Source organism: Tasmannia lanceolata, unplaced genomic scaffold, assembly GCF_043159265.1.
Source record: "Tasmannia lanceolata isolate RefF3 unplaced genomic scaffold, GAP_Taslan_0.1 ptg000012l, whole genome shotgun sequence".
NCBI classification, from domain to species: Eukaryota; Viridiplantae; Streptophyta; class Magnoliopsida; order Canellales; family Winteraceae; genus Tasmannia; species Tasmannia lanceolata.
In genome coordinates, this window is record NW_027518689.1 from 7,895,177 (window position 1) to 7,915,161 (window position 19,985).

The 19,985-nt window shown below is 44.5% G+C and overlaps 3 protein-coding genes across 9 annotated transcripts in view; 2 read left to right on the forward strand and 1 right to left on the reverse strand.

Moving 5' to 3' along the window:
* Window positions 1–2,287: 2,287 nt before the first annotated feature.
* On the forward strand, window positions 2,288–3,996 carry LOC143888514 (uncharacterized). Its single transcript, XM_077392971.1, has 2 exons — window positions 2,288–3,670; window positions 3,991–3,996. The coding sequence occupies exons 1-2, from the start codon at window positions 2,288–2,290 to the stop codon at window positions 3,994–3,996; spliced, it is 1,389 nt and encodes a 462-aa protein (XP_077249086.1).
* An 8,985-nt stretch (window positions 3,997–12,981) lies between these two features.
* Window positions 12,982–17,097, forward strand: PIN8 (Auxin efflux carrier family protein). The gene is made up of 6 exons (XM_077391702.1): window positions 12,982–13,693; window positions 14,827–14,992; window positions 15,552–15,637; window positions 15,722–15,879; window positions 16,562–16,638; window positions 16,763–17,097. Exons 1-6 carry the CDS (start codon window positions 13,189–13,191, stop codon window positions 16,827–16,829), a joined length of 1,059 nt encoding a protein of 352 aa, XP_077247817.1. The 5' UTR covers window positions 12,982–13,188; the 3' UTR covers window positions 16,830–17,097.
* Window positions 16,901–19,985, reverse strand: part of LOC143887605 (uncharacterized) — a 47,958-nt gene continuing 44,873 nt past the window's right edge. For 5 of the 7 annotated variants that reach the window (XR_013254297.1, XR_013254300.1, XR_013254296.1 and 2 more), the window contains one exon: window positions 16,901–18,278. Coding sequence is in view for 2 of the 7 variants with exons in the window: in XM_077391704.1 (XP_077247819.1) it covers window positions 17,626–17,657; window positions 18,148–18,278 (163 nt within the window). In the remaining 5 variants the exon portion in view is untranslated. The remainder of the gene's footprint in view (window positions 18,279–19,985) is intronic. The other 2 variants (XM_077391705.1, XM_077391704.1) reach the window with 2 other exon arrangements.

Here is a 19,985-nt window from a genome sequence, read left to right on the forward strand (position 1 = left end):
GGCCTTGCGGCAGGAGGACAGCGAACCTCTGAAGGTGTTCGTCAGCCGTTTCAACAGGGAGGCACTCCAAGTGCTGAATTTGGATCCCTGTGCCGCCATGAACGCGCTCCTCGTAGGCGCTAGATCCAACGATTTCCGCCGGTCAGTGGCTCGCCAAAACCCACACTCACTGGCGGATCTGATGGCCGGAGCGGAGGAATATATAGCAGTGGAAGAGACACTGGCGGCCCTTGACTCAAATCGGAGGAGAACCTCTGAAGACAAGAACCCTACCAAGCAGCGTACGGATGATAAGGCCGCCAAAAGAGAGAGGTCCCCCCAGAGAAGGGAAGAGAACTTTACCCCCCTCAACACCTCCCGGAGACACATACTGGCCGCAATCAGAGGAGAAGAGTTCGTAAGGTGGCCGACCAGAATGATCTCCAAGGGAAGCAAGAGAGACAAGTCGAAGTACTATCGGTTCCACAGGGACCACGGACACGACACAGATGAATGCTGGCAGCTCAAGGAAGAAATCGAGCTGCTGATTGGTCGGGGATACTTGAAAAAGTATGTCATAAGTGACGGCCACAGAAGAGAGCGCAGAGAGAAGAGTCCCCAGGACCGGAGCCCTCGACGGTCACAGTCGCCCCCTGCCCGGGATCAATCTCCCCTACCATCCAGTCCACGATAAGAGGCACGCCGGTCCCAGCCAAAGGGGGTCATCAGCACGATTATGGGCGGACCGGCCGCTGGGGGCACATCATCTGCTGCTCGAAAAGCATACGCACGCCGAGTCAACGCCGTGCACAAATGCAGCAAAAAGATGAAGACGGAGAATGAGATCTCCTTTTCAGATGCGGATCTCGACAACTTGATACTGCCACACGACGACGCCCTGGTCCTAACTATGCTCGTCGCGAACTGGGAAGTGAAGAAAATCCTTGTCGACAACGGGAGTTCGGCAGAAATCCTGTACTAACATGCTTTCCAGAAAATGATGATAGGTGACGACTGTTTGAGGCCAGGAAACTCTGATCTGTTCGATTTCTCAGGGGAAGTCGTGAAAGTGGAAGGACAGATTGAACTCCCAGTCCTCGTCGGAGAGCCGCCCTGTCAAGCTTTTGCGATGGTCAACTTCCTAGTAGTGAGGGCCACTTCGGTCTATAACGCTATCTTGGGACGACCCGGCCAGAACTTAATCCGCGCAGTCGCTTCAGTATATCCCCAAAAAATGAAATTCATAACGCCAAACGGCGTGGGAGAAGTCCGGGGAGACCAACCACAATCCAGGGAGTGCTATGCCATGGCACTCAAGGGCAAAAATGTGATGGAATCGCTGCCGATTGAGCTACTCGATCTGAGGGACGAAGCCCAGGGGACCCAACCCGCCGAAGACCTCATCTCCATCCTCTTGTGCAAAGGCGATAATGAGAAAGCCGTTCAGATCGGCTCCTCTCTAGGCGTCAGCACCCGGCATAGCCTCACCTAGTTTCTTCAAGACAATGCAAACGTCTTTGCATGGGCTCTCGGTGACATGCCCGGCATAGACCCGGAGGTCAGCACACACAGACTGGGTGTTGACCCGACCTGCAGGCCGGTGAAACAGAAAAGAAGACATTTTGCCCTCGAGAGGCAGCAGGCGATAAAGGAAGAAGTGGAGAGGCTCTTATGGGCTGACTTCATTCGAGAAATCTAATACCCGGACTGGATGGCAAACGTGGTCCTGGTAAAAAAGACAAATGGGAAGTGGAGGACCTGCGTTGATTTCACCGATCTGAACAAAGCCTGTCCCAAGGACAGCTACCCGCTCCCGAAAATCGATCAGCTCATTGATGCCACCGCAGGTCACGAATTACTAAGCTTCATGGACGCCTTCTCCGGATACAACCAGATCAGAATGTATGAGTCAGATATACCGAAGACTTCCTTTATAACAGATCAGGGGACGTACTGTTACCGTGTCATGCCCTTCGGCTTAAAAAATGTCGGGGCCACGTATCAGAGGCTCGTAAACAAGCTCTTCCAGAAACAGATCGGCCGCAACATGGAAGTCTATGTCGATGATATGCTGGTCAAAAGCCGAAGTGCGCAAGATCATGTATCTGACTTGAGAGAAACATTCCAAGTCCTAAGAGAGCATAACATGAAGCTCAACCCTACCAAGTGCACTTTCGGCGTCAACTCGGGAAAGTTCTTGGGGTTTATGGTAAGCCAAAGAGGGATAGAGGCAAATCCAGAGAAGATCAAGGCTGTGGTGGAGCTGACTCCACCGAGAACCATCAGAGAAGTACAACGGCTAACGGGAATGGTGGCCGCACTGGGGCGCTTCATCTCAAAGTCTGCAGAGAGGTGCCTGCCTGTCTTCAACGCCGTTAAAGGAATCAAGACTGCACCATGGACAGAGGTGTGCCAGACCGCATTCGAGGAGCTGAAGCAGTACTTGTCCTCCCCACCGCTGTTGACAAAGCCCGAGCCGGGGGAGGAGCTGCTCCTGTACCTATCCGTGAGCCCCATGGCTCTAGCAACCGTCCTAGTTCAAGAAGAGCACAACCAACAAAAAGCGGTCTACTATGTCAGTAAAGTCCTGCACGATGCCGAGATAAGGTACCAGCGGGTCGAGAAATTGGCCTACGCCCTGGTCATGGCAGCCAGAAAATTGAGGCCGTATTTTCAAGCCTGCACGATAAAAGTCCTGACAGATCAGCCGCTCCGGCAGGTTCTCCATAGACCGGACATCTCAGGACGACTCGTGAAATGGGCCGTGGAGCTGAGGGAATTCGATATCCAGTACATGCCTAGGCCAGTGATAAAGGCTCAAGTGCTGGCAGACTTCGTGGCTGAATGCACCATCCCCCAGCAGAGCACCGGATCTGAAATTGTCCAAACCCCGGTTGTGGAAAACGAAACCAGAACTGAGCGAACAGAAGCTGAGACTGAACCAATAAGAGCAAAAATCGTCCCCGTACCGGTAGAGCAGGATCCATCGACCATCGAACCACTCTGGGAAGTGTACGTGGACGGATCTTCAAACAAGGGTGACTGTGGAGCAGGTTTGGTTCTCACCGGGCCTGACAACTTCGCTTTAGATTACGCCCTAAGGTTCGGATTCCGCGCGTCCAACAATGAGGCAGAATATGAGGCCGCAGTCCAAACCAGCGCTCAAAGGCTGAAAGCGTACTGTGACTCCCAGCTGGTTGCAAACCAGATTCAAGGGGTCTATGAGGCCCGCAACAAACGTATGATCAAATACCTCTCCCAAGTCTGCCAGTTAGCCAGCAAGTTCAAAAATTTCGAGGTCATCAGAATCCATAGAACAGAAAATGGAAAAGCGGATGTGCTGTCTAAACTGGCTGCATCCGGATACACCACCCTCGGGAGTATATGTATGGAGTTCCTACAGAAATCCAGTATCGAAAATGAGGCCGCTGAATTAATGCAGGTGGAGCACGAGTGCTGTTGGATGGACAAAATCATTGAATACCTACGTAGCGGGAAGCTTCCCAAAGCTAAGAAGGCGGCCCGCAAAGTGATACAGAGAGTAGCCAGATTTTCCCTCGATGGTGAGAGCCTGTACAAAATGTCGTACACCCTCCCATACCTAAAGTACCTCCGGCCCAGCAACGCCGCGTACGCCCTACAAGAGACGCACGAAGGGATTTGTGGGGAACACCTAGGGGGCAAGGCCCTGGCAATCAAAGTGCTACTGAGAGGCCTGTACTGGCCCACCTTAAGACAAGACGCACTGAACCTGGTCAAGAAGTGCGAGAGATGCCAAAAGTTCTCTCCCACCATCCACCAACCTGCTGTGTCTATGTCCCCGATCATCAGCCCACTCCCCTTCGCAGTATGGAGGATGGACATCTTGGGCCCCTTTCCACCAGCCTCTGGAAGGCGCGCGTTCGTAGTAGTGGCCATTGACTATTTCACCAAGTGGGTGGAGGCCGAACCTCTAGCCCAGATCACAGAGCAAAACGTGCAGAACTTCTTTTGGAAGTCGGTGGTTTGCAGATTTGATAACAGACAATGGAAGACAATTCGACTGCCGAAACTTTCAAAAATTCTGCTCCGACTTGAAGATCGAACAGAGATTCACTTCAGTAGCGCACCCTCAGACGAATGGGCAGACCGAAGTAACGAATAGAATCCTGCTTCAGGGGATTAAAAAGAGGCTGGACAAAAAGGTTGGCCGATGGGCAGATGAACTTTATCATGTCCTATGGGTGTATCGCACCACCCCGCACACACCAACGGGGGAGTCACCATTCAACTTGTCCTTCGGGACGGAGGCCGTAATACCCGTTGATGTGGGCGCCCCGTCTCCCAGAGTCACCAACTTCAATGAACAGCTCAATGGAGACGGGCTCCGTGCAAATCTCGACTTACTGGAGGAAGCCCGGGAAGAGTCTCGAATCAGGGTCATCGCCTACAAGCAGAAAGTGTCCAACTATCATGATCTGAAGATACGCCCCAGCGAATTCCGAGCAGGGGATCTAGTCCTAAGGAAAGCTGCTATCCCCCAACCGAAGAAGATCGGAAAACTCTCCCCGACCTGGGAGGGGCCGTACCGAGTAAAAGAGGTGATTCGCCCGGGAAGTTATAAGCTGGAGACGCTTAGGGAGCACCTACTACCCCATGCCTGGAACTCGAAGAACCTCCGAAAATACTATCAGTAGTAGACCACCCGGCACGAAAGTGATTTTGTAAAAATATATATATTGAATGTGAATGATAGAGGCTCTTTTGCAAATCTCCTCGCACTCTCTGGAAACCCAGTTCACTAAAACTAGGGTACTCGCTGCTTGGTTTGCCTCAGCTCATCTCCGCAAAGGCCGGGAGCGCACTCTTGGTCAGGAACAAGCCCGGACAACAAAAACCAATGCTACTTAGAAACCCAGTTCACTAAAACTAGGGTACTCGCTGCTTGGTTCGCCTCGTCTCGTCTCCACAAAGGCTGGGAGTGCACTCCTGGTCAGGAACGAGCCCGGACAGCAAAAAGCAAAGCTACTTGGAAACCCGGTTCACTAAATCTAGGGTACTCGCTGCTTGGTTCACCTCGGCTCGTCTCCGCAAAGGCCGGGAGTGCACTCCTGGTCAAGAACGAGCCCGGACAGCAAAAACCAAAGCTACTTGAAAACCCAGTTCACTAAAACTAGGGTACTCGCTGCTTGGTTCACCTCGGCTCGTCTCCGCAAAGACTGGGAGTGCACTCCTGGTTAGGAACGAGCCCGGACAGCAAAAACCAAAGCTACTTGGAAACCCAGTTCACTAAAACTAGGGTACTCGCTGCTTGGTTCGCCTCGGCTCGTCTCCGCAAAGACCGGGAGCGCACTCTTGGTCAGGAACGGGCCCGGACAGAAACCAAATCATCTTAGAAACCCAATTCACTAAAACTTGGGTACTCGCTGGTTAATTCACCTCGGTTTGCCCTCGCAAGGACTCCGGTCAACCGAAGCTTGAACGTCTGCCCGGAGTATCTTTGGCCCACAGTATAGAATCAAACAGTATTAGCCAGAGGCAGACATAAGTGGACAGTGGACAACAAAATGTAATTTCCATTCATAAAAAAGTGGGGCCTCGAAGGGCCATTACAAAAAATAGGGCCTCGAAGGGCCATTACAAAAAGTAGGGTCTCCAAGGACCATTACAAAAGAAAGAAATGGAGCTCCAGTCACCCCGTGGCTACCACCCCGTGATGGATGTGCCTCCGGGACCTCTGCGGCAGCTGTAGTGTCCTGCTCGTCGTCGCCAGCCACCAGCGGATCAGGGAGGACAAGGCCAGTCAAGACCACAGCCGGGTTGGAATCCTTGACCTGCCCAAGACAATCAAAGAATCCCAGTTTGTAGGATTCACTGGATAAACTAATAAGTTCGTCCTCTTTTTTCTGCACGACCTCCTCGACGGCCGCTATCTGCCTCTCCTGGCTCTTTCCCTCTGTCTTTGAGCCGCTGATTCTCCGCGTCCCTCTCCCCGATGGACCTTTGGAGCTCGGCTGCCTCCTGCATCAGTTGGCTGCTCTCCTCCTCTGACTTGGTTATTGCCTCGGAAAACTTCTTGCTCTTCTCCCGAAAATCATTGTAGTACAATCCGATCTGCAGGCAAGCAAGCGTTAAAAAAAATGATGCATAAAAACATGTAGTAATGATGCAAGCCATCTTACCTAATAGAGTGAAGAGAAGATGGCCTCGTCGGCCGCAGCTGGAGGCTCGTTTAGAGCCTGCAACTTGTCTCTGTTCAGGAGACCCTTAGTGACGATCTCCACGGCTACCTGGCTCTCACCCAGGCCGGTGTCGCTTTTCTGAACGGCCCAGTTGGGCCAAAAAACATTATCCCCAGACTTTGCCGGGGGCGGGCGGACTCCAGTGGATGTTCCCCCCAACTTTGAAGACCCTGCTCCTCGGTCGTAGGCGCCGACCAGCTTCACTAAAGTCTTGCCTTTGGGGGGGCGGCGTGTCCCGGGTCGGAGCAGGACTCGAAATCTCGGCGGCTTTCCTTTTCTGGCTCTGCTGGGCCCTTCCAAATGCTCCTTGCCTCACCTTCTCCAGCTTGGACTGTTTCTGCATCTCTGAAAGTCAACATGAACGAACAAACCGGTCAGAAGCAAAAAGGAGGAAAAAGAGTTTAAAGCAAGACTAGCCACATACGTGCGGGGGTCGCAGTACTAAGGCCAAGCCCGACCAGAACCTCTTCCCCAGATAATTCCGCACAATGAATGAGGCCCTCCCAGTCCAGCTCCTCACAGACTAGGGCGAACGTTCTCATATCCTCGCCCTCAAGGAGCGGCTTGCGGCTCATCGTAATTGTGTCTGAGGTGTCCCATTTTAGAGGAACTGGCCAGGGCTCGGTGGACTCCCTGTCCTCGACGTAGAAAAACCTGTTCTTCCATAAGTGTATGGAAGAGGGAATGTCAATGATCATTTTCACCTCTGGGCGCTGGTTAATGTAAATCCAACCCCCGTCCTTATGCCTCTTCAAGTGCGCACACGTGCAGAACAACGGGACAGACAAACGTCTTTGAAGCCGGCCCTGGATGAGGTATATGAACCCGATCAGCGTCCTCCATGAGTTCGGTGCAACCTGAGCCGGAGCCAGCCCGTAATATTGAAGGACCGCGGCGAAGAATGGGTATAGAGGGAACCTGAGCCCGGCCCTTAACGACTCGTCGTATATACAGACGTCGGAGCTGTCGTTGCAAGCCCTATCTCCCTCTATCGCGGCCCTCAGCCCAAACCTTGGGGGAATACAGTACCTATCCCTAATGTCCCTCAGCCTGGACTCATCAAGGATATTCTCCTCGTAAAAAGCATGTACGTTATATTGGGGATTGGCGTCCATCCAGGCCCTAGCTACGACCTCAACGGCCCGGCCCAGGAGGAATGTTGTGGACGCCTCGGCGGCGTCACTACCAACACTCGCCTCTGCTCGGAGATAACTATCCGTTGGAGGCGGAGTGGTATTCAGATCCAAAATCACCTCGTCCTCACTATCTACGACTTCTACACTAACATCGGGACTTGCCATATTTGGCCCGGGAGTCCTGGTCGGATTACTTTGGGTCCTCCCCGACGAACTAGACACTGAGCTACTAGAAGAGGACTTTCCTGAACCGGACTCCGAACCGGACTCAGAGCTAAAGTTACTACAGGACATGAACGCAGGAAAAGAAACGAATAAAAGACGCGCTCAAGAAAATTACCAGTCCGAATAGAAAGCTCCCAATCCGCAGACGGTCACAACCACGAGCTACCCGAGCCGAACAGGCAGAGAAAAAAAGCAGAAAGGAGAAAGGCGAAAGTAGAAAGTAAAAAGTAAGAAATGAAGAGTGAAAACCTCTTCTTATAGGCCTTAGCTTAAGGCGGTTCGCATTTATGGAAGGCACGCGCTTCGAGGGCCCTTGTATGGTGCCACGTGTCTTTCATTAATGACGGACACACACTTCGAGGCAAGGACTTGAGTAAATACACGCGTATCTCCAAGCGGCTAAGGAACATCCGTAGGGTGCTCGTGTACGGGACAACCTTGTCCGTCAGAAAAATCTGTCCGGCCCAAGCCGGACAGAATATGGCGCATCCGCTACGCGACAAAAATCTGTCCGGCCCAAGCCGGACAGAATATGGCGCATACGCTACGCGACAAAAATCTGTCCGGCCCAAGCCGGACAGAATATGGCGCATCCGCTAAGCGACAAAAATCTGTCCGGCCCAAGCAAGACAGACGGCTTTACCGGACTGATTTCCTGGCCGGACAGACAGAATTTTCGGACTGATTCCCAGGCCGGACAGACAGAGTTTTCGGACTGATTTCCTGGCCGGACAGACAAAATTTCCGGACTGATTTCCTGGCCGGACAGACAAAATTTTCGAACTGATTTCCAGGCCGGACAGACAGAATTTCTGGACATATCCAGACCGGACAGACGGCTTAGCCGGGCAGGAATGTAACCTACCACACTTCCCCAAATCACTACAATGACTTGGAGAACTGGGGAGGCAACTGACGGGGTATGAAAATCAGCAGCCAATTAGCTGTCGACACGTGGCCCCAGGATGGCCCACCACAAATCCAGCGTCGGCCCAGGGGTAGTCTGGTAATTACCTAAGAGTAGGTAAACTTAAACCCGTAAGAGGCCGACACCTGTCCTGGGGTAGGTAATCCAACCACCCCATGTTTCCCTCTATAAAGGCCTTTCAGGGCTCAGACCGAAGGGTAATAACTTCTCAATCTACCATTCTTAAAAACTCGCTCTGCACTCCTGCTCATACTGACTTGAGTGTCGAAGAGCCTGTCCGGAGTAACGACTCCGGGTTGGTCTTCTGACCTCGTTTGCTCTTGTGCAGGATTCAGCTCCTTCACTTCGGTTCCGCAGGACTAACCTCCTTCACCTCGGCTCCTTGGGTCCTCCAGCTCAGCTCTGACGTCACTGCCGTATCTGTTACCGATTTTTGGCCTAACATGCCTTTTCAATTCTCTCCCTGTCCTTCCTCTCTCCTCCTCTCTCCCACCTCTTTATAACTAATAATGTGAAAAGAACTTTCTTGGCTGCCAAACATGGCATAAATATATTTTGTTTTGAGGGATAACGACACTATTATTCTCATGGAACAGTAAGAGAATAATAGTACATCCAAGCCAGTCGAGTCAGAGTCCAAGTCCACCGAGTCAACTCACTGAGCCCAGCTATTCATGAGCAGTCAAGCATGGATTTGAAAAAAAGTCATTATCTCAAAAAAGAGAATTTAATAAAGAGGTTGATGGCAAAGAGAGTGATGGAGCTTTTTTGGTAAAATTTAACATTTCTAAAGCAAGTTCTCAACTGCACTTATTCTCACCCTTTCGACCAATTGAGCAAAAATTCCTTCTTCAATGTTTTGAACTCTTTACTCCCTTACTTCCCTTACAATTCACTCCTTTATTCCTACCTTCCCCATGAACGCTCTCTCACCACAAGAATAGGAAGTATAAAAACATACGACTATAAATTTTTATACTAGTTTAAAAACTTTCTTTGATGGTTGTATCCAATCACAAATACCTCCATAAACCCTAGAAAATATAAAAAATAATATATCCCTACCTTTACCCTTACCCATAAAAAAAAACAGAAATTCTAGAGAACGATATTTGTGACACGTTTATTTAGCTTTTCACATTATAGTTTACACTTTACAAGTTGCAGCTGAAAATGCAATTGAGTTACAAACCCAAAAACAAAACACAATATACTACTTTTTAAATGCTGTTATCATTCACAAGAGGTATCAAAAACCAATCAGATAGGTTTAAAATACGAAAAGGAGTTCCGACATAAGAACAAGGGCGTGTGAACATCATCTCCTTTTTCCAATGGTACTATTCTGCTTAGAGATAATTTCTTTGGATAATTGGTTAACTTGGAACTTTATGGTTTCTTTCATTCGTTGTCTAAAGCTCGAAAAAGGACGTCACTTGCTAAGGCATCCTCGACTTGGTTGCCGCTTAGATAAAGTCTTCAAAAGATGGAAAGCATTGGGAGATCAGATGCTGAGAGAACTGAGTGATTAGGCACCTTCAACACCATGAAGTCCAGTATATTTCAAGAAGTATTGTGGGGCCCACTTCATAGGAAGATCCAAACCGTTGATTTGTTGGCCCACAAAGTAAATAGGATGTATGCCATAAATCATTTCCATAGTATGATTCTAAGCCTCCTATCTCTACACATCGGAGGGTTAGGATCATACTATGGAGATCCTAACCCTTGGGTATTGGAGGGGTTCTTAGAGACGAGGAAAGTATCACTAAGTGGGCTTTTTCAGGTCCAATAGAGATGTGGATAATCTTATGGTGGAAGGTGACTCCCTAAGTGTCATTAGATGGTTGCAAGGCCGATCCCTCACCCTTGGTTGGAGATTCTTAGAGTTATTTTTATGAGATCTCCGATTGGATTGAGGGTCATGAGGTTAGATTTCATCACTTTAGAAGATCGGCGAATGGAGATGCAGATCGCCTTGCTCGAGCAGGAGTAACTAGATCAGACTTAGAGTTTTTTTATTTTCTTCCTCCTTGAGGAGTCTCTATTGATGTTCTGTGGTTCTTCATGCTTTGTATCTCCAGCCCTGTGACTGCCTTATTCATGGCTGTTTCATTTTCATAAATTTTTACCATTACAGAAAAAAAAAATCCTATGGAGATGATTAATGGGGTAAAGCCTTTTTAAGTTGTGGCCCAACAGATGAACAATTAGGATTATCATATGAAGTAAGGCCTCAATGTACTTTTAGAAAAATACTTGAGCATATATCTCTTGTATTTGTTCCTTCTCACAAGGCCTCATTTTTCTTAGATAATTAAGAAGCCACTTGGGTACAAGGTGTTTTTTTTTTTTTTTTTTTGGAATGGCAGATACAGGGAATTTATAATAGAGGATTGTAAATCCAGGATTTTACAAGCTAAAACTTGGATTTTATAAGCTAAAACCTGAATTTTATAAACTAAAACCACGATTGTACATTTTTCAGGATTGTTAAATATAGGTTTTAGCTTATATAAAATTCATAATTTAGAATATAAAATCCTGGCTTTAGTTTGTACCATCCAAGACTTTACAATCCTCGGTTATATAATCCATGTAGAGTTTTAAAAAAAAAAATTAAGTAAGCAATAGGATTGTTCGGTCCCACATCAAACAGATGATCATATACTCGGAAAGGGATTGTTTTTTTAAGAATTTCCTCAAAGGGCCGGTTCCATTCACGAGGTAACTAGTCTGACTTGTGACAGACCAGCCGTGAAATGCCTTTCGCGATGGACGCTAGCAATTCCCTAAAAACTACGCTGCAACAGGGTCAGGTTGGGTCGGGTTTTTCAAAACCCTAGCCCAACCCTGGATCCCATTATCTCAGCCCTGACCCGCCCTGACCTTGAGTCAGGGCCGGAAAACCTCAACCTATTACCCGCCCTACAGGGTATTGTGCTGGCCCTAGCCCGCCCTGATTGGCCCTGATTGGCCAGGGCCGAGCCGGGCCGGCCCTAATTGACCCTAGTGCAAATACTTGTTAAGAGTGCCAAAAATAAAGCAACCACTTATCATATGGAACAAAATGATCAAAAACAGAGAAAGGGAACAAAATAAGACAATATGAATTCAACAACATACGGGCAACAGAGACAATTAATAATAATAATCTAAGGAAACATAAATCCAAGATAATAGAAAACATTAGCAAAAGAAACATGCACAGATGGTTCAATTCTATAATAGAAAACTTAGGGTCGGGCCGGGTCAGGGTACCCGAGGCATTAACCCAAAACCCGCCCGACCTGAGTCAGGGTAAAAAAAAATGAACCCTGACCCGCCCTCAGGGTTAGAAAATCCAGCACTGACCCTGTTCGGGCTCAGGGCGGGTCAGGGCTGACAGGGCCAAACTTGCACCCCTACTAAAAACTATTATCAGTTAGGGCTCGGCAAACTTCGATAAAAAAATATTTTAAATTGTGCAAAAAGGGAGAATTTGGAGGAAATGGGCATATCACAAATCACAGGCAAACATGAGAACACTTTCGTCCCTATTTGTTTCATTTTTCATTTTTCAATCTCCACACAAAAACGTTAGAAAAGCACAGGAGAATACTTGCAAAACGTTTAATAGTGAAATAATCAACAATACAAAATATATCAGTTAGAAGTAAATATTATCAAATCCTACTAAACAAAACCACTTGTACTATAAAAAAAATAGTGGGATATTAAAATGCAAATACAAATTGCCTCAAAGTCCTCCTAAGGCTAATTTGTTTAGGGGTTTTTCTTCAATTTGATTCACAATTACACAATGAAATCCTAGATAGTAGATACTGAATTATAAGTTCACTGTGCCAATCAGGGCAGCTGCAAATTGGAGCATGTCACCCTGCACCATTCTTTATGAATGACTGAGTTGACTCGTAATGGGACGACCTACACACAACGATTCATATGCAACTCGTTTCTCTGCTTTCAAAATTTTAAAAAGAACAATTATACACGGAGGTGAAAAGGATAAAGAGATTACTAGAGAAACAAAAAAGAATCTTACAACTTAAAATGACAGAAACACCCTAAACTTTCCTATTTACAAGAAATCCCTCACAGGAATATTATATCTTCACTCCTTTGTTTTGATATTGGCAGCCCTCTTTCCATTGCCAAAAAGCTACAAACAACCAACCAAGACCATCAATATTAAAACAACATAGCACCCACATCATCTCCCTAACTCAAATGTTAGCACCTTTTTGCCTCTTTAACAAAAATGAATGCAATAGTTTCAAAAAACTCCCATGTCATTGACGACTCACCTGAGTCAACTCGCCCTTTTTACCGTGGTTGCATTCTTATCTGAGTCCGCATTTTCCCTACAAACCCAATCAAAACTCCTCCGACCTCCAAGCTATGACTGCATCAACCGAGTACTCAGCCCAGTAATCGACTAGGATTTGCTTTGGCCGCGTTTTGACCTGCACAAATATAGAAATCATTGCCAGTGACCAAGATCATTTCAGGTGGGCCATTTTGGGCTATCAACATTACTGGGGGCACTTGGGTCTTTCCCCAAAAATCATTAGAATCAAACTCCTCTCATCTTTACCAACCAAGAAAGGTAACTTGGTGCAAGTATATAGGAGATTAACCATCCAAATTCCATGAAAACATACCCATTAGAATCCCAACTCTCTTCATTCTTCCTAATATGATTTCTCTAACAGACGTCTACCACGTCTTGGTGGCGACAGTGCCACTTTATTCCACCATGATCTTAGCTTACATATCTGTAAAATGGTGGAAACTCTTCACTCCAAATCAGTGTTCAGGAATCAACAAGTTTGTCACAAACTTCTCAGTCCCCTTACTATCCTTCAGAATAATTTCTGCCAACAATCTTTACCATATGAACCTTAAACTCATATTTGCAGACTCAATACAGAAATTAGTAGCCCTTCTTGTATCAGTTATCCTTACAAAACTTAGCTCTAGAGGCAGCTTAGATTGGCTAATAACTGGGTTTTCTCTGGCAACACTGCCCAACACTTTGGTCCTTGGAATTCCACTATTAAAAGCCATGTATGGTAATGAAGCGACCAAACTTCTGCCTCAGATAGTCTTCTTACAGAGTACAATTTGGTATAGCCTTTTGCTGTTTCTATTTGAGTTCAGAGCTGCAGAGGCAGTCACAGCAACACCTTCTCAAATAGCAGGTACATGTGTTTATGTTTGTCATTGCACTGAAAGATGGTTTGTTTATCAACTGTCACAGTTTAAGAAAAGAAGTGTAGAAAACCTTTGGTAGCTGAAACTATAGAGAATGGGATAAAAATTCTTAATGTTTTTCTCTCAATCTGATTACTCATAATGGTTAGGGAATTGCTAGAGTCCCTTGAGTTAATAAAAAGATTGGTGTGCCAGTCATTGACTCGCCTGAGAGAGAGAGAGAGAGAGAGAGAGAGAGAGAGAGAGAGAGAGGCGATTTCAAAAATCACATTTTTGGATGCTCTTAAAAAAGCAAGAGCTACGAACATTGTTCCTACATGATCTGATCAATTCGATCAGGCACTCACCAACGTAAGGTCCAAAGCTCTGCCCTCCCTTCATCTCCCTCTATCAGCAGATGTATGTAATTATTAAAATAATTATTGGTGACTCATATTATGGATATACAAGCATGACAACTTATGCGTATTATATATCTATATGACATAGAATTTTTTTTTTTTTTTTTTTAATGGTAGCAATTTTATTAAAAACAAGGCAACCGAGATGGTCAAACCAAGAAAAAATATAGGAACTTTTGCTCGCATTATCTTACCTGGTCTATGCACCCAAACTGTTATCTAGATTATGCAAAATTATTCACGAAAGATCTCTCTCTCTCTCTCTCTCTCTCTCTCTCTCTCTCTCTCTCTCTCTCTCTCTCTCTATATATATATATATATATATATATATATATATATATATATATATATATATATTCACCAAATTGGGGGCGAGCTCACCTTGTTTTTTCCTTATTAATTGGCTGTTGAGAGCTTTTTGGGGATTGTAACAGCTTCTGACAACTTGTTAAATAATAAAAGACAAGGTGGTCGCCTCATTTTTTATTTTTTTTCCTGTTTTTCACTTTCCATTGTCTTTTATGATTTATCGTAGACTCACACTACTCGGGCCAAAACTCGGCTAAATAAACATGTTGCCCTGACCTCTGAGTGAGTTCGGACTCAAGTCTGGATATCCAAATTCCCCTCATACTTTGTTCAAGTCTTCGGACAATCCATTGAGCTTCAATAGCTTTAGTTAAGCAATTTGGTTTAAGTGCTTTGACTCTATGAATTAGAAGCCCAAGGAGGAGAGCAATCTAATGGAGGGGAGGAAGCAAAAGCCAGATACACAAGAAATCATAAAATCAAGATCATTCTGTTGACGGTGTGGAGAAAGCTCATGAGAAACCCCAATACTTACTCAAGTTTCCTTGGTCTCATTTGGGCAGCCATCAGCTTTAGGTAGGCCTTTGGGGTAAATCAATTGCATGAATACTTGATAAATGGGGGTTTTTTCTTGGGAAATGATATCAGCACAGCCATGTTTTAATAATTGCACCAATCAGCTTTTTTAATTGCACCAACTCAGCTGTCAAAGGTTATTATTTCCCAAAAAACTCTGAAAACCAATTAAAAAGAAAAGACATGCTGAGATAGTGCAATTATTAAAACATGGTTGTGCTGATATCATTTCCCTTTTTCTTTCTTTTCCTTTTCAGGCCCTGTTTGGATTGCAGAAATTATCTGGAAAGTTTGGAAAGCAAAAATATTTCTAAAATTCCCTACATTAGTTACACATGAAAAAAAAGATAACTTGAACCAACCCTGAGGGCTTCAATTTGTGATAATATCCCTCTAAACTAACCACAAATCTTGTAAAGAAAAAAATTCCAAGGAAACATTTTCTGTCATGAATATTTTCCTGCAATACAAACAGGGCCATGTAACCAAATGTGTATGTGAGGGTTTAATTTGTTAAACCTGGTTATGTAACCAAATGAAACAATTGAGTTCATTGCAGGTGGGGAATAAAACTGCCAGAGATAGTTGATAAATCTATATCAATTTTGTCAGATGGTGGACTTGGCATGGCCATGTTCAGCCTAGGTGAGATTTTGTCTGTGATAGCTAAAATGTCATGGAAGATGAACAATGATTTTTTCCTAAGAGTGTATTTGTAGAACTTGGCAGGTCTTTTCATGGCATCACAGTCTAAAATCATAGCATGTGGGGGCAGAATGGCAGCTGTAGCTTTAGGAATAAGGTTCATAATAGGCCCTGCCCTGATGGCAATCTCCTCATTAGCTATTGGAATGAGGGGCACATTGTTACGAGTGGCAATAGTTCAGGTGAGTACATTTCATTGGTGAAGGCAAATAGCACTTGTATTTTACAGAGACATTAAAATCCACTTTTTGGTTTCTCTTTTTTCTCGGGTTTTACTAGGTGTTTTGACACTGTTTCTTCTTCTTTTTTTCTAAAAGATCATCTAATAGTTGTGTGGATGGACGTTTTAATTAAAACTACTACGAGACTACTTTCTTTGTCTCTCCCTTGTCAGCCCATGTGGCGTTTGACAGATCATCTAATAGCGGTGTTTGGTTGCATGTTTTGATTCAAACTACTAGGAGACTACTTCCCTCGTCTCTCCTTGTCTACCCATGTGGCATGACCTTTGTCCCCGACCAAAATAGGAAAAAAAATGGTTTTTTTGCTAGTAGAATCTCAGGATTTAGCACTCCTCTCTCTCCCTTCCCTCTCTCTGCATTGGTAATGAGACTCCTACCCCCCCTTTATTTTTGTAATGACACTCCGCACCAGGAAGCTCCTTCATTTGACAACCAAACACTACTTATCTCTACTCTACAAGGAGACTACTTTACCGCTATTCCACCTGTTGACTACTTCAGTTCTAATTCACCGCTACTTTACAAGGAAACTACGAGCAAGATATCATATATTAGCTTCTGTTTTATGTATCATCTCTGTCTACAGCCTGTTCAGATGACTAAAGTATATGATTTATGGCAGGCAGCCCTTCCTCAAGGAATTGTGCCATTTGTGTTTGCTAGAGAGTACAATGTACATCCAGACATTCTGAGCACTGGGTAACAAATCTAATGTTCAATTCAAGCCATTTGAACTAGAATTGTTTATGCATTTCAAGTTTTCAACCTGAAAAAAAAAAAAAAAGGAAAAAGGTTGTACTGACATTTTCTATTCTGGTTGTAGGGTTATTGTTGGCATGCTTATTGCAATGCCGGTAGCATTGGCCTACTACACACTCCTAGGACTGTAACCACTCTGTTTCATATGCGACAACCATGGAGAAACCAGATCCAGGGAAAGAGTTTTCAAGGGCTCAGTATGGACTGGGGAGTTTTTTTTTATTAAACGTATTATAGGCAAATAAAACTCAATTTTAGTCTTCACACCTTCTAGGTAGATGTACTCAGCAAGTACCTGATGATTCATGTACAAAATAATATAAAATAACAGGAAAGACCATTAATAATCTTGTGGCATAATTATAGAACAATTTACAAAAGATGTGAAGATGCCTGTATTTTTAGAGCTCGTTTCTTAGTAGACGCAACCTTCTAGCTTCATGATTGATGTATAGAACTAACCAAGTAATCCCAGAGAGAAGCTTCCTGAGTTCATCACATAGACCCCTCAACCATGACAATTTTGCCACAATGAATGCTCATTATAGATTCAGGGTCTGGTTCAATTAGTATAATTCTTCAACCCAAGCCTTTTTCCCTTCTCACAGCTTCAATAGCTGAAGTAAATTCCACCCTGTTGGTTATAGATCAGCTGAGGACAAGAAAAAAACCTAGTAGAGAATATCTGAAGCGCGGCTGTATTCAAGGGAAAGAAAAGATCATCTCTCCATGACCCTTGATCTAGGTTTCTGATGCAGACCCACCAATAATGTACTTGATCCACCCTTCTGGAGCCTTGATGCAATAAGCCAACAATGGAAAAAATTGAATAGAAGGAATCCAACCAAAGGAACTCCGCAGCTTTGTGATTATCAATGTTGCTTCCCAGCTTGAACTCGTAATTTAAGATATCTCCAATACCCGCATTTAATTCAGCATTTTGACTTCCATTAGGGTTTCTGCAATTTCATACCTCCTACGTCAGAGAAATCCCTGCCTCCCTCTCTTCCTCCCAAGCTTCACCATCCCACCATATTACATCTTTTACTTGGTTTTAAATTCCTGATTTATTGAAAATTTGATATTTTTATTAACAGTCTCCTATATCTTATTAAATGTAGAAACATAATTAAAATGTTAACATTATTTTGTACAAAAGGCTCTTAGCAGCGCGCTTCCTGACATTTTTTCAGAATACCACCCCATAGCTCCCACTCCATGCATGTAAAACTATCCAAAAGAAATATTCCACTAGCAATTAAATCTTTACCACATGATACTGCCAAAGACCGTACTACAATGCCCGCCCTGCAAAGAACCTATAAAATATTGACACCAATCCTGGATTTAACGCTTAGAATTTTCACTTTCAATTTTTAAAGTTTCATTGCTTCCGGTGGAGTTAATGGGGAATGACACGAGAAAATCAAGGGCACCAACTATGCAAACCTCTTATGCAACAAGTGGCAGAGGGAGGATGGGTTTCCCTTCTAATGCACAGTCCAAAACGGTTACATGCTTCTACTAAGTATTCATTCTTCCAACCCTCCCTCAGTTCAGCAGAGTCTCTGTACCACTGCCTGAAGGTGTATCAATAAATTCAGTGCATGAAAACATGAATAAGAGCAAGACAATAAACTTGAAAAATGCACTGCCTGAAAATGTTTCTGGATGATTTAGAAGATGAATAATTTACATTGAAACAGAATAGCATAAGCATACTAGTTTCATTATGACATAGAAGAAGTTAGCTTGAAATTAATTCTGGGAAATGTATCCACTCTGGGATTTTTATTTTTTTTTGAAAAATAATAGATTTTATTAGTAAAGACTGCAACCAAATATATCAATGGAGACAAGGCATCCCACAAAATGTATACAGCGGCTACATGGTTACACAAATTGTTACCAGCAGCTACACAGTCCCCCAAAACATAACCCGCCTAGCCCTTTCCCATCCCAATCTCACAACTATCATTCGCTAATTAAGGGCAAATGCTTCCTTCACCGCCCTTCTTTAGCCAACTTATCAGCTTCCTCATTTGCTGATCACTTCGAGTGATTAAATTCTGGGTGAATGATCGAGCAACGTTCTTGAATTTTTGATATAATGGCTACCAATTTCCATGGACCAGTATCCATTCAAAAAAAAATCTAGACTATAGACTTATTCCTAGACCACGCGTTAGCAGAATCCCCTTCAATGATTAATGGACCGGACAAGGATCTTGCACATCATGTCAAGCCCCAAAGAAGAGCTTTTGCTTCCGTCTCATTAGAATCACACAACCCAGCTGGTCCTGCCAAGGATAGAAGCATTCTTCCAATATTATCTCAGAAAAGTTCCCCGATGCCTGCTCATCCTGGATTTCCTAATGAACTTCCATCAAAATTGAACTTCACCACACTGAAGAGGGCTGATTCCATCTTACATGGATCCTTATAAATGGGTGAGGAATCCATGTAGGACACGCCTCGGATTCCATTACTTCAAGATTCTCGGAGACACTTCTAGATCTCTTTTATCTGTTTTTTTTTTTTTTACTACCACCACCACAACTTTACAATTACCGATATATTTTGAGTTTTGCCCATCATAGTTTCTTAAATATAAACAAAATATCATATCTACTAAACCTATTAAAATTCTGAATATATTACTTGTTAACCATATTATTGTGTAAAAAATTTGAAAATTGATTAAAATATTTTGGTGAATTCGTGTTAGTTAACCTATCAACTTCTCCAAAAGCTTAAGCTGTGTTGGAGAAAGGCGTTATTTATCTTTTATACTTTAACACTCCCCCGCACGTGTGGCCCACTTGGCAAACACGTGGCACATGTGGTCCCACTTTGGGCCAACCATCGCATGTGGATTTTTGCTATCCAGGAGGTTTGAACTCGAGACATTTGGCTCTGATACCAAGTTAACTTACCAACTTCTCCAAAAGCTTAATTTGGCTCTGATACCAAGTTAACTTACCAACTTCTACAAAAGCTTAAGCTGTTGGAGAAAGGCGTCATTTATCTTTTATACTTTAACAGTGTTCTTTTTGAGGTTCCCGAATCCAACACTCAATACACTTGTCGGATTCTAACAGCTGTACCGACCGTACTGATGCAACATAGGGTGGATGTCACCTAGGGGAGATATTAGCCTATGTCCCATTCTCTAGAATGATCGGGCTCAATTTCTTAGAATGCCTCCCATGGTATAAGGAGATAGCATTTTTCCGTGCCTTATCAGGGTTCAAATAGAAACCATTCTCTATCTCTAGGGCAAGCTG